The 17,228-nt window shown below is 39.1% G+C and overlaps 1 protein-coding gene across 1 annotated transcript; it reads left to right on the top strand.

Moving 5' to 3' along the window:
* Positions 1 to 273: 273 nt before the first annotated feature.
* Positions 274 to 16,901, top strand: LOC148736105 (uncharacterized). The gene is made up of 14 exons (XM_088753618.1): positions 274 to 459; positions 1,848 to 2,092; positions 4,665 to 4,799; positions 5,651 to 5,795; positions 6,439 to 6,637; positions 9,555 to 9,747; positions 9,889 to 10,056; positions 10,346 to 10,564; positions 11,248 to 11,377; positions 11,603 to 11,798; positions 13,864 to 14,026; positions 14,725 to 14,940; positions 15,812 to 15,965; positions 16,514 to 16,901. Exons 1-14 carry the CDS (start codon positions 359 to 361, stop codon positions 16,599 to 16,601), a joined length of 2,352 nt encoding a protein of 783 aa, XP_088609744.1. The 5' UTR covers positions 274 to 358; the 3' UTR covers positions 16,602 to 16,901.
* The last annotated feature ends 327 nt before the right edge of the window (positions 16,902 to 17,228 follow it).

Genomic DNA, 17,228 nt, shown 5'->3' with positions numbered 1-17,228 from the left:
TATAAGAATTCTGTATCGTTGCTAGGAAAAGAAACGCAATTACTCTACCGAACGAATTCAAATTTTGCAAAATGAAACAGAATGGCTCTTGGATCTTAGATCCAAAAATAAAGACGTAGACTAACATATTATTTACTTTTGTTTCATTTCGATTGACATTTTTATTATTATTATTAAAGTGCTAAATGAGTCTCTCTAAAGCAGATAATCAATTAGTTGCGCGCGTATTGATTAGTATTCAATCACATAATTATATTTTGTCGCGTCACTTAAGCAGCAATCATAGACCCATCGAAGACACGAAAAACACATGAAAAACACATGAAATTTTTTTCCTCACTATTTCTGTCAAAGTGAGATGAGCGAGCCAAGGATCAGTCGCCTTCTTCTGTCGATCACTTTTTTGACTTTCACGAATATTATCGCTTCGGATGTCACGTTGAGGTTTATGGACGCAAGGTGTGTTTTTCTCTTAGTTCTTGAACTTGACGAAAGTATCCGCTATATTCTATCATCATCTTTTCAGTGCTTTGCTAATTTAGAATATGTTAGATAACCATTTTTATAACATAACCAAAGTAAAGCGCGCGCTCTGATTGGTCAATTTAGCGTCCCCCATTTGCCCATGGGTGTACGCTGCTCACGTGAGCAAATACAAAGACTATTTTTCCGCGCGCGCTTGTTTTTTCTGGTCGCGTAAGATTTGTTAAATAAAAGGGAACTCTTTAGCTACAATGTATCAATGTTATGTTATAAAACAAATGGTAAACACCGCAGCGTACACTATTGAGTTATGGATGCACTTGGGAGGTTTGCTAAGCACTCAAGAAGCTAGAGTCGCTCTCGGCTATCGCCTCGAGCGACTCTTACGCTTCTTTCGAGCTTAGCAACCTCCCGCGTGCATCCATAACTCAATAGTGTACGCTGTGGTGTTTACCATTTGTTAATTGCAGAACCTTTTTTTTCGGAGGACTTGTAATTCTTTTCATTCTTTGTAAAAAGGTTAAAGTGGCTGAAAGAACTCCAGAAAAGGTTCGAGGCTTTTTATACCTCACCTCTTGACTTTACTGGAAAGTTTTCAGAAAGTCACGGAAAAACTTAGAATGATAGTAACCATCTAACGCCACAGAATAATATTGCCCAGCAGGCAACACAACATCTTTTTAAGAAAAATTGCAACAAAGCTAGTGATGTATATATGCACGATCCTTCGCAGTAAAGCACTATTTGAGCAATAGTGAAAATCAGACCTGGTAAAAAAAAAAAAAAAAAAAAAAAAAAAAATTCAGGCCTGTACGGGATTCGAACCACTGACCTCTGCGATACTAGTGCAGCGCTCTACCAATTGAGCTAACAAGCCAACTGGGAGCAGGCCATTCTGCAAAACGACCGAACACGAAAAGGATACCGCCCACTCAGGACAGGCCGGTTGAGAGAATATTGCTAGCTTTTTAATTTTTTTTTTTCGCGTTTTTATGGACTGAGACGCAGTCGAAGTAAAAAGGAAATCGGCCAATATCAAGCCATCTTGACCTCAAGCTTGGTCAAAAACGCATATTTGCTATTATTATTATTATTATCTAAACCTCTAGATCACTGGACAATGCAATTCAGGATCAGTTTTTGTTGGCTGAGCCTTCTTGTCACATTATGACAAGAATCGGAAGTCGCGCTGATTTCATAATTCTCTTGTTAATCTTTGGCAATTTTAAAACTTACCGAATGAGGAGGGTAATATTATTTTGATGATAACTATCTGGTTGACAAGCTTTCCATCATTCATATCCAACAAACTAGGCCCAAATAAGTGCGAAGTTCAGTGCATTTGTTTTCACTTTCTCTTGCAGAAAGCTCGGGGACCCGAAAGCAGCTTTACTACCTGGCATCAAACCCACTATTACGTTCAAGTGCGAAAAGCCCTTGCCAAAGATCTTTACCGGAGAAGTAGATCTCTATTCTGTAGACTTGCGGGGATTGGATCTTTGTGACGCTACCCAGGGATATTGGCTTGGGGTTCTAACGTGCGGTCATACAAAAAGCCTAAAGACTTCAGAATTTTTGAGTAAAGATGTGGAAACTTATCAAATTCTTGGTAAGTGTTAAATAACAAATTAACTAGCATTGTGTTAATTAAACAAGTTATTCTTCAAAATATTTTTCGCATACATAATTTGAAGGCCTTTCAGAGTTTGGTGTCACACAATTACCTTGTCCGTGTCATCTGATTTTAATAGCCAATCATATCCTTTTAATTCCATCTTCTCGCGTCAGCATTTTTCCTCCAGCTTCCGTAAGAACACCCGAGTTTAAAAAAATGCAAACCGTTCTCTTTGTTTTTGATCGCAAAATCTATATCGTCAACCCTGGCTTTCGTGATTCCGACGCGTTATCTCCCGCTTCCCCTACTAGGTTTGCTTCTTTCCCCAAAGTTATGCTATTGTTTCCTGTTCAAAGTCTGGTAAGAGGTACAAAGGCCGACATTTTTGCCTGAATACGTGGAGTTATCAACATAATTAAAAATGGCATCTGTCGTCAGGCCGTAGGCAAAATTGATCTGGCTGATTTTTCCTTCTTTTCGCTCCGTCCTTTATCAAAATACGCTCCTCTGTAGACCTTGTGGGAAATGTTTTTGCGATTTTATCCAAACTGGTTGATTTGTTTAGCCTGTGTGGCTGATGTTTATTTGTTTGTTGGTTTGTTTCTATTAACTACCTTTGCGGCTTCGCAACTCGCTCAGACACTCCCCAACAAAACCACACACTACGAAATAACAGACACTTTGAATAAAGGGGTAAGTTTCTAAAGAAACTGTAGTGCTACGTTGGGGGGGTAACAAGATAATTTGGTAACATCAACTAAGTTGAAATTTTAAATTGGCGCAAAGAGTTAACAAGCTGACGTTTCGAGCGTTAGCCCTTCATCGGAGCGAATGGGGGGGGGGGGAATTGTGGGTTGTGTGTGGGTTTTTATGCAGAAAGTGGAGCTACGCTTTTGGTGGGAACATGTTGACGAGAAAAACACGAATAAATTAGTAGAATGTAAAGCGTTCGTTGATACCTATGGCGTGAGGAGTGCCGATTTGAAAGATTAACTTTTGTTCAAGAGTTTTGCAGCTTTCCGAGCTACCTAAACGTAAGGAAAGACCGCAGATTGCCATATGCTACATAGAATGATTAAGTAGATTAAAGTGTCTAGCGACTGGTTTTGATGCGTCCCTGTTATTCGTTTCTACGTCGCGAAGGTGTTCTCGGAATAGTTCACCTAATCGTCTTCTTGGTTCGCCGATGTTTGACTTTTTGCAAAAAGTGCAAGTTATGCAACAGATGACGTTGGCGGAGGTATACGTGAAGTGATTAGTGATCTTAATGGATCGTTTGGGTCTCGATATTTTCTCAGCAGGGTTTGTCATTAGTTTGGAATGAGCGTTTGAATGAAATGAGTGGAGGTTGCGGAAAGATAGTACCGAGTCTCTGGATCGTTTTGAAGTGATTTAAAGTTTTTCGGAATAATGGATTTAATTGAGTGGTTGTGAGGGTGAAATATGATAGTGAATGGAATGCGGTCGGAATTTTCCTTCTATGGAGTTTGTAGTGCTGACTGTCGATCGATAAGTTGGACGCGGTGGTGACCCGCTTCAACGACAGAAACAGGGTAACCGCGTTTTTCAAAAGACTGGCACATGGACTCTGATTTGCGGAAAAATCAGAGTCATCACTACATAAACGACGAAGTCATAGAAACTGAGAAAAGGGAATGGAATTCTTGACATGAGATGGATGCGAAGATGAATACAATAAGTAACTATGTGAGTCTGTAGGTTTGTAATACACACTGGTGCATAAAGCGTTGCCTTCAATTGAAACTTTGATGTCTAAAAAGGATAAGGAATTGTCGGAAAGTTCCCAGGTATATTTAAGAGCCGGGTGAAAGGAATTGAATGCGGTTATGAATCGAGTTAGCTCCTTTCTGGTATAGGAGGTAGCGCCGATACAGTTGTCGATGTAGGGACCGCAAAGTTCAGGTTTGGGGCATAGTATTGGCTGAAAAATTGGTGTTCGACAAAATTCACAAACCTAGAAACGCTGGTCGGCACATTGTCTTGGCTTGCAGTTGTCGTACCAAACTTATTTCCAGCTATTTAGACAAAATTATGGCTCCCATCGTCAAAACTTTACCATCATATATCAAAGACAGCCAACACGCTCTTCAAATTTTTCGCAACTTACATTTCCTTGGCCAAAACAAACTTCTTTTCGCTATGAACATTACATGTCTTTCTACTGACATTTCTAATGGCGAAGGTCTTCTGGCCCTCAAAAATTTTTTTGATCAACGTATTGTTAAGGACCCTAAATCTGAAACACTACTTGGCTTACTAGTGAACTAGTGCTCACACTCAATTATTTTTCATTCGGGGACAACTTTTTCAAAGAAACAAATGACATAGCCATGGGTACCAAATGAGACCCAGCTATGCCAATCTTTTTGTAGCTTTATCCTTTGTGGTAGTACACTTCGCTCTAATATTTGATCTCCTAAATTCATAGCAGGCGCAGAACCACTAAAATCGCCACCGAGAACAGAAAACGAGTGGCATTCTACTGAGCTTCTGCATTGTGCAGCATTCAGTTGCCCTTTTTTGACTTTTTTTATATTTATTACAGGAATAGCACGTAAAAGGAATAAATCACACAAACTAGTTATAGGTTGCTCAAGGATAAAGACCTACGCAGCCCGCCTCTATCTTCATTTCTGTGATCCAGTTATCTTGTCAAATGGAACTGGATGTGTCAAGGAAGGTTCGTATAACCGTATTTTATACATATTCCACCTAACAGCAAAGTGGGTCAAAGAGCACTGCCTGATGCATTTACCTGCGCTGTTATAGGTGTCTGTATAGCACAGATATGACTTGCAGTTCCAAATCATCATTACTTTATCACATGACTAGTATGGTAGAGCGCTGCACTAGTATCGCAGAGGTCAGTGGTTCGAATCCCGTACAGGCCTGATTTTTTTCAGGTCTGATTTTCGCTATTACATAAATAGCCCTCTCTACTGCGAGGATCATGCATCACACGGATCTAATACCGCAGTTCAAAATATATGAACTTCATATATACATTGTATAGTATGGTACAATGTTCACTTTTAGTGTAAAATGGCATGCATGGTAAAGGTCCCTGTGTGAGGGTCGTGATTGTGCAAGCACGGCCGGAAAGTCGTAAGACTGCAAAAAAAATTGCCAAAAACACTTTTTTGTTGTTACAATCCAAGCTTTTTTTTTCAAATGATTCCAATAGTGAATTGTATAACCCATATATTATGAATGGCTCTTTGGAAATGCGGGTATTTCGATAGTAGGAACAAGCTGGTAATCGCTGGTTGATGGGTAAAATCCGAAGAGAAGGGAAAACAGAGAAAAAAAGATGATCATCTGAAAACTGAATCCATATCGCCTGAGTTAGGTAGGGCCAGATGGAAAAATATGTGGCCTGAGGTCACGACGCTCGCACTGAGCTGAACAAGACTGCCAGCCAAACAATTTCACCTACATCTTTCCTTATTAGTCAGTACTTCTTAACTATTACGCTTTTTGTCGCCCAACATTGTATAACAACTGAGTTCGTATTCATATATTTGCTTTTAGCTTGTCCATTGTCGTTACAAATCTATCTTCATAAGAAGATGTTTCCAATTTTGTTTGCAACATCTCAACTGGACAAGAACCACACTGCCACACATGCATGGCTCACTGACAAAGCTTCGCTCAGATCATTCAAAACACCTAAAAGGTAGTGACAGATAGCTCGTTTCGTAATAACTTATTTGACTTTTGATCAACCTGCTCTCCTGTTAACACCCAAATCGACTTCTACGAAACGTTTTAAAATCTGAATGTAGAATTAAAGATAAGAAAGTAGGTTAGCATCACTTGCTAGTGGTTTTTTACTTACCCCTTAATTAGTAACACCATCAAAGGTTTTTTGATGAGGTCTCTGTCATTGGCCAGCTTTTAGGTAGTGTTTCGGCTATGATCCAGGTTCTCCATTTGGTGGAGTAATTAACCAATCATCATATGCAAACCCAAATATGCCGACCCAAATATGTCGACCCAAATATGGCGTCAAGCATAAGTTTTTACGGAGCAAGGTAACACAGTGTTCATGTGCAAGAGGATCAACTTTGACCAGTCGCGCGCCAGTCTCCTACAAAAAAATTTCAACCATTTTGTTTGAGCTTACACAAAAGATTTGTATCGTAATTTAATGCCTTTCCCGGCTGTTCGTAACTCTAGGGAGACACCTGGTTCTGACAGTCTAAAAGCACACTTCGTAGGCATTACAAAGTTCGCATATGCCAAGACGTTTGACGGCTCCGTGGACCAGAAAGCCCTTTATGCAATTAACCTTTCAATTGTTATTTCTTGATCGTTAGCTCCTGGTGTGCTTTGGGAAACGGCAAGAAAGCAGAATTTCTGCTCTTGTATTTTGATTACAATCCAAGTTTTTCCATATCCGCGATTTCTACCCAAGGAGCAGTTACAGAGAGAAGTTGGGTCAGCAGTTATATCATCTATTACAGATATAGAAATGAACCTCTCTACTCCATTAGAGATGAAAATGGACAAATCAAGGTAGCTCTCCTGAGAAATGTTTAATTACTTGAGGTCAATCATTGATATCTGCTTCTATTTAAACTCAAAAGAACGTAGGCATTGAAACCCGTGGTTATTAAATTATACTGGGCTAATGATGGCTAAGTATGCGGGGCCAATGATGGCCGACTATACTGAGCCACTGATGGCCGATTACACTGGGCCAATGATGGCACACTATACTGGGCCAATGATGGCACCCTATAATAAGCCGATGATGGCCGACTGTTCTGGGCCAATAATGGCACCCTATATTGACCCAATGATGTCAGACTATATTGGGCCGATGTTGCCGATTATACTGGGCCAACAATGCACACCATACTTGGCCAATAATGGCCAAGTATACTGGGTTAAGGATGACACACTTTATTGGGCCAATGATGACTGACTATACTGGCCAATAATGGCCGACTTTACCGGGCCAATAATGGGTGACTACACAGGGCTAATGATGGCTGACTAAACAGAGCCAATGATGGCCGATTATACTGGGCAAATGATGGCACACGATATTGGGCTAGTGATGGCGCATCATACTTTGGCAATAACGGCTGACTATTTAAACAATAGAGTGTTTCTGTCGAGGAACTATCGGCTGATAGTTGCCCCTTGGAAATTTCATACCTTCTCAAACGAGGTTACAGCAATAAATTCGTCACCAAACAAATACAACGCGCCGCTGACATCTCCCGCACACTCACCTTACAAACTAAAGACGTAATAAACCTAACCGTATTCCATTTATGACTACTTTTAATCCGTCGCTTCCTCACATCTCCAACATCATCAAAAAACACTGCCATCTACTGCAGTCTACTAACCGCTGCAAAAAAGCTTTTCCTCAGCTGCCAGTTGTCGCCTTCAGACGCTCCCCCAACCTTCGTGACACATTAGTAACAGCCAAACTCCCCTCTAATTCTACCACTTCCCATCCTCAACTCCCCCCCGGCTCTTTCCGTTGTGGTAGAAACTGCGTTACCTGCCCCTACATCTCTGACGGTCTTACTAACTATACCTTTTTTTCTACCGGCGAAACACGTTCCATTAAAACTCACTTGACCTGTGACACTAAAAACCTTATCTATTTAATTCAGTGTAACCGCTGTAACTTACAACACATAGGAGAAACTAAACGACGTTTAAAAGACCGTTTTAATGAACACCGCCGTACCATTGATAAACCTAACTCTAAATCTAAACCTACTACAGCGGCAGAACACTTCATTTCCTCTCCTAACCACTCTGCTCACGACATGGAGCTAATCGCCATCGAAAAAGTGTTTTCCAAGAGAGACTCGATACGCAAGGCCAGGAAAGCTTTTTTAATTTCAAGAGACAACACTATTTGTCCAGATGGCCTTAACGCTCGCGAAGAAATGTATTAGTTTCTAGTTATTTATCCAATTTACCTTACTTCATTTCCATTTTTGCTCACTATTTCTATTTTATTGTTATCTCATTGTCAATCAAATTAGTTTTACATATTTCCGCTGTTACATCATGCAGCTATCTATGAAGCATCACCCCAATTCTCTGTTAATTCCCACTGCACCTGAAGACGGCTGGTTTGGCCAGCCGAAATATAGTGCTCCGTCTTAAAATTCACTTATCTACGTTGTATCGGTCTTGCCTCTATATTTATATTTCATATTAGTTTTAAGAACATCAAATTTCTAAGGGGCAACTATCATCCGATAGTTCCCCGACATAAACACTCTATTGTTTTTATAGTTCACCACTAAATTTTCTTCCGCGCCTACAGCTTGTCACAAATGTCAATAATTCGCAACCGTACATTGGCTAAATAATACGTTATACCTGTCAGAATTGAAAAGTCACTGTTTTTCGGATCTGCCTAACTTCGCGGCCCTCAAACTATTCAAAACTTTTCACGGATGAGTACCATCAATCCAAGTATTTTCCGCGGACGGGTACTATCCATCCGGGTATTTTCCGCGGGCGGGCACTATGGGCTGATACGCGATAGTGTCTCTCTACGGATGAACACTATCCTGTCACGTGATCGATTTAAACCAATAAGAACCGGAGAAAATTTAATGGTGAACTATAAACTGGGATAACGATGGCCGAGTTCACTGGGCCAATGATGGCCGACTACACTAGGCCAATGATGGTACACTATATTGGGCTAATGATGGTGCATACCTGTCAGAATTGAAAAGTCACTGTTTTTCCGATCTGCCTAACTTTGCGGCCCTCAAACTATTCAAAACTTTTCAATAACGGCTGACTATACTGGGATAATGGTGGCCGAGTACACTGTGCCAATGATGGCCGACTATACTGGGCCAATGATGGCACACTATATTGGGCCAATGATGGTGCATTATACTTTGTCAATAACGGCTATACTAGGATAATGATGGCTGAGTACACTGGGCCGATGATGGCCGACTATATTGGGCCGATGATGGCACACTTTAATGGGCCAATGATTGGCCCATATATCGTGGTAAAAAACAAATTGACAGTGGTCTAGTGTGGTCCGTTTTCTTATCAACAACGATATTCTTCAATTTAATGGTGAGGTCTCAATTTTTTCAGTACCACAACTGACCACTGTGATAACGATTATCGTCGTCGATGAAAGTACGGACCACGCTAAACCACTGTCAATTTGTAAGTTTGTAGAGCACATTAAAAAATGGAGGTGTTATAGTCATATTATCGTTTTATAAATTCTTCGCTGCGAAACACATGCAACTTTCTCTCGTCTTTCCATAAAAATAGATAAAACTGTCATATTTCCTTAATGGTAGAATCTTTAAGATATTTTCTTTGCTGTGGAGAAATTAAGATGGGATAAAAGCTCTTCATTTACACGTTAAATCATCAGTTTTCAACAGCACCTACACTACGTTTTTTTTTTCAGGAGTTAAAGGGAAACACGGACCCATCCTCTATCGTCCGTCACTGGGTGAAGCCTCACATGTATGCTTCAATTGTTCTTCTCTATCCTACCTCTTATGTTGGTCGGCTGTGTATGAGTGTCGAGCTGTATGGATGCCGCACCGAAGACATATCCATGTTGACACCGGTTTCACAGGAGCAAAAGGAGCAGGAAGGTAACAGTTGTTAATACTGTGAAGTTAAAAGCATGTCACAGACTCTTAAGTTTTTTCCTCCCACTTCTCATAGTGTGTGTCGATGCCTAATTTGGTAGAATTTAATTGATCATAACAACTTAGCACGTCAATTTTTTGCAGAACCCATTCGCTGTAATCTGCCCAAACAGCCTGGTAATTGTAAAGCTTCATTTCTCAGATGGTTTTATAACAGGGAAACTAAACAATGTGAACCGTTTAGTTATGGAGGATGCAAGGGAAACCTGAACAACTTTTGGTCTGAGGATGACTGCCGGAAAGGATGTCCAGGTAAATAATAGATACAACTAGTTGGTGTCGTAAATAAAGACGTACGACAGATCTTATGATTTCACGCACGCGCATTAGAACCTCGGAGCTTCTGAATACCCGATCTCTAGGGGTATGTCGAGGGGTTTCGGATGATGAGACATTTAAACCTTCAGTTGCCTTGGTAACCGCTACTGATGATGATTGACAACTTATTTCATTACATTAAAAATTGAAGGTGTCCGAATAATAATTGCCTCCATAAGGACAGGCTCGATCGTAGATTTTTAACCCTCTTCAATGCTTCCAGTATTTGAAGAATGCAAGGAAAGGTGTAATGTCCCTTTCTCTCGCTGTGTGAAGAACAACAGAAGTGAAGAGAAATGCGAATGTATCCAGGAATGTCCTAGAGTAATGAAACAAGTTTGTGGCTCGGATGGAGTGACGTATGGCAACGAATGTCTGTTGAAGAAAGCAGCTTGCGAAAATAACACTAGAATAAAGATTATGGAAGAAGGATCCTGTACAGGTATGCAACCAAACTGTTTGGCGCGGCATATTCAAATGTTTAGATTGGAGACCACGGTCTAAAGCAAACACGAACGGAACAACCTGAGTTTTTACTTCTTGAGATATTTAAGGGTTGACGAAGGGTTGACAAATTGACGCAGGTTTACAACGAATAATATGAATTATATCCATAACTTGAATTAAGATTCAATGTTTACTCCAAGAGGGAAGAGAAGAAGAGAAACCTAGTCATTATTTGAGGGCTGTTATAGTTAAAAGATTATTGAACTCCCTGTTCCGGTCACCATAGCAAACGGCAAGAGTTAGATAGCCTTTACAGCTTGTTGTATTATGACTGCTTGTGTTTATTATACTTCTCTTTCTTAATTGTCTCACTATGCTTTTTCCCATTCCACTCGCAGTCTGGTATCTTTCGTCATAGATCTAATAAAACAGTTAGCTAAGCTACCTATTGTAAATTTACTTCTCCTACCGTCCCCCCGCACCCCCTCCCCCGCACCCTCTCCCCATCCCCTCCCCCGCAACTTTCTGACATATAAAATTAAACATTTTCACTCAAAAGACTCCATGTATAGCTCAGGGTATAGCTCAGGGCCCCCGTTTGAACAATTCTGTTCTCCTTCCATGAGGTCCCCTAACAATGCGCAACAACTGAGGTCGACCTCATTCATTCTTCATTAGCTTGTATGTCACCACTGGGATTGGGAAATGGACAAATAAGAGATAGGCAGATCTCTGCATCCTCAGAACTCGATAAGCACCACGTCGCTAAACAGGGAAGGGTTTCCCTGATCAGCTCTCCTCAAGAAAGGTAAAGGATAAAGTAATGACATAGGGATAGGGAAAATTGATATTTTCCTCGAGGGTTCGAGTATCTCGGTTCGAGAGAAGATTCAGGCTAGCAAAGGTAAGATCGCAATGAACCATAAATATTGATATTGGTTAGCACCAGGCTTGGCTATCGGGCATCAAAATCATTTTGCAGCGAGTCAAATATCATGGGAAGTAATTGTAATTGTTGCTGTCGTGCTTTCAGCTCTTGGTGTAGTGCTCCAACTCTTGACATGGGAATACAATATCTACAAGTGGATTTGCTAACAGTCCATACCCTGTCAGGGTTTTCTACCCAAGGCGCCGTCACAGAAAAGTTTTGGGTCAGCGGATATCTTGCTCGTTACAGCTTGAATGGTACTGACTGGATATTAATCGAGGGTGACAAAGGAAGAAGCAAGGTGACTCATAGAAAATTTTATGTTTGACCGAGTAATAGTCAACCGCTCACATCACATTCAAATATAGCTATTGCCATGTGGTTTGTTATGGTTAAGTCGAACTACAAACATGTTTTCATGTGAATAAATTCTTTCGAAAGAAAGACTAAATAACTTCTAAAAGTACCCCACAACATCTGCCTATGCTTGGATTGAAGGGAAACCTGTTAACTAGAGTCTTAGGGTTGATCTTTAGTTATACGGTGGCTTATTGTTAAGTCTGTACCAGAACTTCTATTTAATAAGGCTCTGATGTTGCGATTTTTGTATGGATTTGTTCAGTTTTCCCACTTGGGGAAAAATGGAAAGTGTTGGCGTATTAAACGATACTTAGAAACAACAACAACAACAACAACAACAACAACAACAGCTTTATTACCAAAAATAAAAGGTAAACTTAATTCACAACGTAATCTAGTAATACAGGAGAGGTAACATTAACTCAGAATAACTAAAGAGCTAATCGAGCAGAGTAAAACTAAGTAATGTTTAAGTATAAAAGGTAGGGTGGCACTAAAGCTTCAGCAAAGCAGTTAATAGTTCAATAAAAGGGAAAAAAAAGAATATATAAATAAATAAGAGAATAAATGAATAAATATGTACTAGTTGACTCATGAACAGTAAGTCTGTAAGATGTTAAACTTGACTTTCTTTTTAAACGTTTTAAGGGGTAGGTGTTTAATGTTTTCATCAAGGTGATTCCAAACTTTCACAGCTGCAAAGCGAAAGTTTAATTTACCATAGTTTGTTTTGATGGTATTAATGTAATAGGTTGATTTAGAAGCGAGCCTGTATTGTATGAATGTATGGATGCTACTGTTTGAAAAACATTTTCAAAGGGAGATGGAAGAAGGTTATGGTGATAGTGATACATAAGGAGTGCATCGTGAAGGGCAACAAGTAAGATAACTATAAGTAAGGTAACTTAAGTAAGTAAGTAAGTAACTTAAATAGTAAGTAAGTAAGTAAGTAACTTAAATAAGTAAGGTAACTTAAGAATCTCTAATACCTTAAAGAGAGGCTCAGAGTGATCATCTGGTGCCGAAAAAGTAATAGTACGCATACGCATTGCTCTCTTTTGAAGAATTATTAAGGTCTGAGAGTAGAACTATAAATATTGCCCCAAATTGATAAACCGTAGGTGAGGAAGGGGTAAACAAGTGAATAATACAATTGAAGTAATATGTTTCTTTATAACATAACCAAAGTAAAGCACGCGCTCTGATTGGTCAATTTAGCGTCCCCCATTAGCCCATGGGTGTACGCTGCTGACGTGAGCAAATGTAAAGACTATTTTTCCGCGCGCGCTTGTTTTTTCTGGTCGCGTAAGATTTGTTAAATAAAAGGGAACTCTTTAGCTACAATGTATCAATGTTATGTTATAAAACAAACGGTAAACACCACAGCGTACACTATTGAGTTATGGATGCACTTGGGAGGTTTGCTAAGGACTCAAGAAGCTAGATGGTAGATTTGGTTTAAGTACAGCTGAGGCTAAGTTTCTTCCAATATTAGAGAGAAATTTGTTCAATTGCTCAGCAATGTCAGGCTTTGTCATTTGTAATCTCATGTTCATTAATAATTAACTTGCTAGGTGAGGTGGAACCTTTGGGCTTTAGACATAATTTGCTTTATTCCTTTCCAAATTTCTTTTGTTTTTGCTTTGTTGATAACAAAATATTCCTTATAATAATTGATTTTACTTAGTTTAAGTAGATGATTTAATTTGTTTCGATAGCACTTAAATTTGGCATGGCTGTAACATGTACGTGTTTTCAAGTAGTGTCTATACAACCTATTTTCATTACCAATGGATGTTTTTAATCCCTGAGTAATCCAAGGCTTTGCTTGAAATTTAGATTCCTTTCTAGTGACTTAATTGACTACCAGTAGATGATTGACTAATCAATTAAAATCCTCGATAGCACTGAAAAATGTAAGACGGAGAAAAACCCAATATTTATTTAAACTTAAGATCACCAATGTGCAATAGTGACCAATTTAAGTCGTTTTTCAAATCTAAAAGGAATTCAAGGGAAATACAAACCAGTCCTCTATCGTCCATCACTGGCTGAAACCTCGCCTCAAAGCCCGTTTGGTTCGTTTCTCTCCTACCTCTTTTGTTGGTCAGCGATGTATGCGTGTGGAGCTTTACGGCTGCAAAGAGTCACACTTATACCCGAATGAAAGTAAGATTTGTTACTAACTGTCTGGAATTGGAACTGTCAATAATTTTTATTGACAGATCAGGCTGTAGAAAATTTCTTTTGTTTTTGGATTTCAAACTAAAATTTTTTTTCTTCCCCTCCCACCTTTGTTTCTTTTTATACTCAAACGCGCGCGCGTGATTTTACAAATAAGCCAATCACGTCAAAGAACTTTAACCTTGAAATTGACATTGAAAATTGACGTGGACATTTTTCTCTCCTATCTTTTGTTCTTTTACGGAGTTGTAGTTTAGCTTTTTTAGTTTTTGTTTATGAGTATTCGTTCACACCAATTTGCTATGCTTTAAGTTCGAATTGTAAGAAGTTTTGGAATCTTTTGGTTATTCTAACAAGTTAATATATATCAACTTGTTGAGTTACTGAGTTCGGATGTATCCTCTTTTTTCGTATTGAATTTTACGCACATTATTTGTAATCTTAAACGTAATCTGTGCCGTTGTTTTAAACATACTTCTGAAGCACTTATCTCCTCGAAGTTGCAACTGTGGCCAGTCCGAGAATAAAACTTCATCTATCAAATAAACCGTTTCGGTTTTCAAAGATGGCGAGGATTTGACTTTGCTTGTGTCAAGGATTTACATTTTTACAAGCTTTAGGGGTTCTCAGATGGTTTGAGTCAAAGAGTTTCTATTACGTTGTCACCCTTCTCTATGTTTTAGATTCAGGCTGCAACAAAAAGTGTTCTGCTCCGTTTTCTCGCTGTGTGAAGCATAAGGGAAACGAACAGAGATGCGAGTGTATTCAGGAATGTCCCAAAGTTGTGAAACAAGTTTGTGCCACGGATAATGTGACGTATGACAACGAATGTCTGCTGAAGAAAACAGCTTGCGAAGAGGAAAAAGAACTAACTGTGGTGAAAAATGGAACTTGTGAAGGTATTTCTTTTTGAAAGAAGATAAGCGTCGGCCTGATGGGGCCACTTGGCTGGTTTTTTTTTTTTTTTTTTTTTTTTTTTTTAATAATCTTTATTTCTTAAGATAAAATCACATATCCTAAGTTACAACACAAACTCACAACGGAAACTATTACAGTTGGCATACAGGCTTTACCTTCTTTTACCCTTGAATCCTTTGATAGTTGGAACAGATATAAGACGCAACATTTGAATTCTATTTTTGGTTCAAATAACATTTTCATCGCGTAAAGTTTGTAGATCGGATTGGGGAACATATAAAACATTTTGTCAACTCAAGAAACGTGCTTGCAAGAAAAACAAGCGCATTTCAGTTGTTTACATGGTAAATGTAAAATGAAGGTAGTTAGATTAGTTTAACCAGACTCTTTATTCATTACTTCATGAGTGTCGTCATCACAGCGGCCAATCAGAAAAAGGAAAATGAGTTTATGAGCCAATGAGAACTCGGGGTAAAACGACAAAATGAGGTAAAGCGCGAAAAAACGCGAGGGAAGCAAATCGAGATAGGTTTAGTTTTGCATCTGATTGGTTGAGACAGTGGCGCGGGTTTTCTGGACCAATCACAGAGCGAATTAATGCAAAGCCAAAATCCCGGATTACCATCAACACTCAGCTGAAAATTGCTCAATTATTCTAACAATGATATTTCTAAATTGCCCGACAGGTTTTTTAAAAAGAAATTATATCCCATAAGGTTGGCCATTTTCTAGTCCATTCTAGCAATCGCTATTTCGTCAAGAATACTCCCAGAATGTTTGAATTATCCAAAACCATTTTGGGAAAGGGATTAATTTCTTGAAGTCACTACCTTTTTATTTTTCTTTCTTCAGTACCAGTCTATAAGGTTAATTCTCAGGAAAAAGCCGCTACACAGAATAAGTCGCCTAGTACAAATAAAGCAGTTTACGTCTTCTGTGGTATAGCTGTTGTGATATTGGGAGCGATAATCGCCGCAGCCATGTACATGCGCCAGCTACAGAACAGGTGAGGATAGTTTTCAAAGAAATCGATATCTTTATAAGGAAGCCTAAACGTTTGTATGTCTGAAATGAATCAAAGAGGTCCCCAACCATGTATTTACGTAATTCCTTCGAGGACATGACTAAACCATTAACTATCTCCACCATTAAAAGTTAGTTATATAAAAGTGCATTACTTATCGCATTTTAAGGTTAACCTAGCCGTTGAAAAATTATTGATAAATATGCTCAAATTGGATTCAGACGTCGCCAATTTTTGTAAAACTGTCACAGGTAGCGCCCTCCCCCCGGCTTCCCACCTCCCGACCCCACGTGCAGCGCACGCCCCACCTCACAAAATCCTTATTTGAGTTCAATAGGGCTTTATCTGTAGTTTTTTTTTTTATTGTTCCTAATTGGATAAGGCTGCATAATTCAGAACTTTATCCCCCACCATTACAACAAAGTTGAGAAACGGAAAACCTACCTAACAAGTTATGACATTTTTTACCCTCTGTGGTTTTTTAACCTCTGTAATCTCAGTAATTCCTTTTGTTGATAAACTGTTTTTAGGAGTAAAAAGGATAACAGTGACGGGGACAAAAGCTCAATCAAAACTGTGCTTGAAAACGACAGCAGCGAAGAGCCTATTACCAACTAACGGATCTGTTTTATCAGCTATTTTAGTGCTAATGGAATACTGTTTTTTACTAAATGTACTTCTTAGGGAACACTTTCATCTGTTATTGCACCGGAATTTGCATACTTTTATTGTACTCCTTTTGGAAAACTTTTTATTAGTTACAGCACTACTCGTGAAATATTTTGATCAGTCATTGCACTGATAATTGCCCAATTTTATAAGTTATGACACCACTTGTGGAATACTTTTATCGCCTATTGTACTACTCAGAACCCTTTTATCAGTTATTGCTCTATTAAAGGAACACTTTCACCACTACTTGAATACTCAGAGTTATGCTCGCGCACGATTGGTCTAAACGCGTCACCAAATCGAATACGCCCCAGCTAAAACAGGGGAATATCGGCAGTTTTTGAGTCTTAAATCCAATGCGATGAGATTCTTCGTTTCAAATTTAATTCCAAAGGGAGACCGTTCTGCTAACGTTGTAGAAGGAAAGACATTTGTTTGTTTAAAGAATTGTACCATAAAAAAACCTGAAAGTAAAAAATTACACGCAGTAAACAGTAAGCTGCTCATGAACATTTTGTACCCGCTTGAAAAAATATTTGAAGAGTTATAAACGCAATAGCCTCAACTTGGCTC

The sequence above is a fragment of the Stylophora pistillata genome, chromosome 3 (genome assembly GCF_964205215.1).
Source record: "Stylophora pistillata chromosome 3, jaStyPist1.2, whole genome shotgun sequence".
In the NCBI taxonomy this organism is placed as follows: domain Eukaryota; kingdom Metazoa; phylum Cnidaria; class Anthozoa; order Scleractinia; family Pocilloporidae; genus Stylophora; species Stylophora pistillata.
Note: the sequence above shows the minus strand (reverse complement) of the source record. Positions and strands in the feature narration are given on the sequence as shown.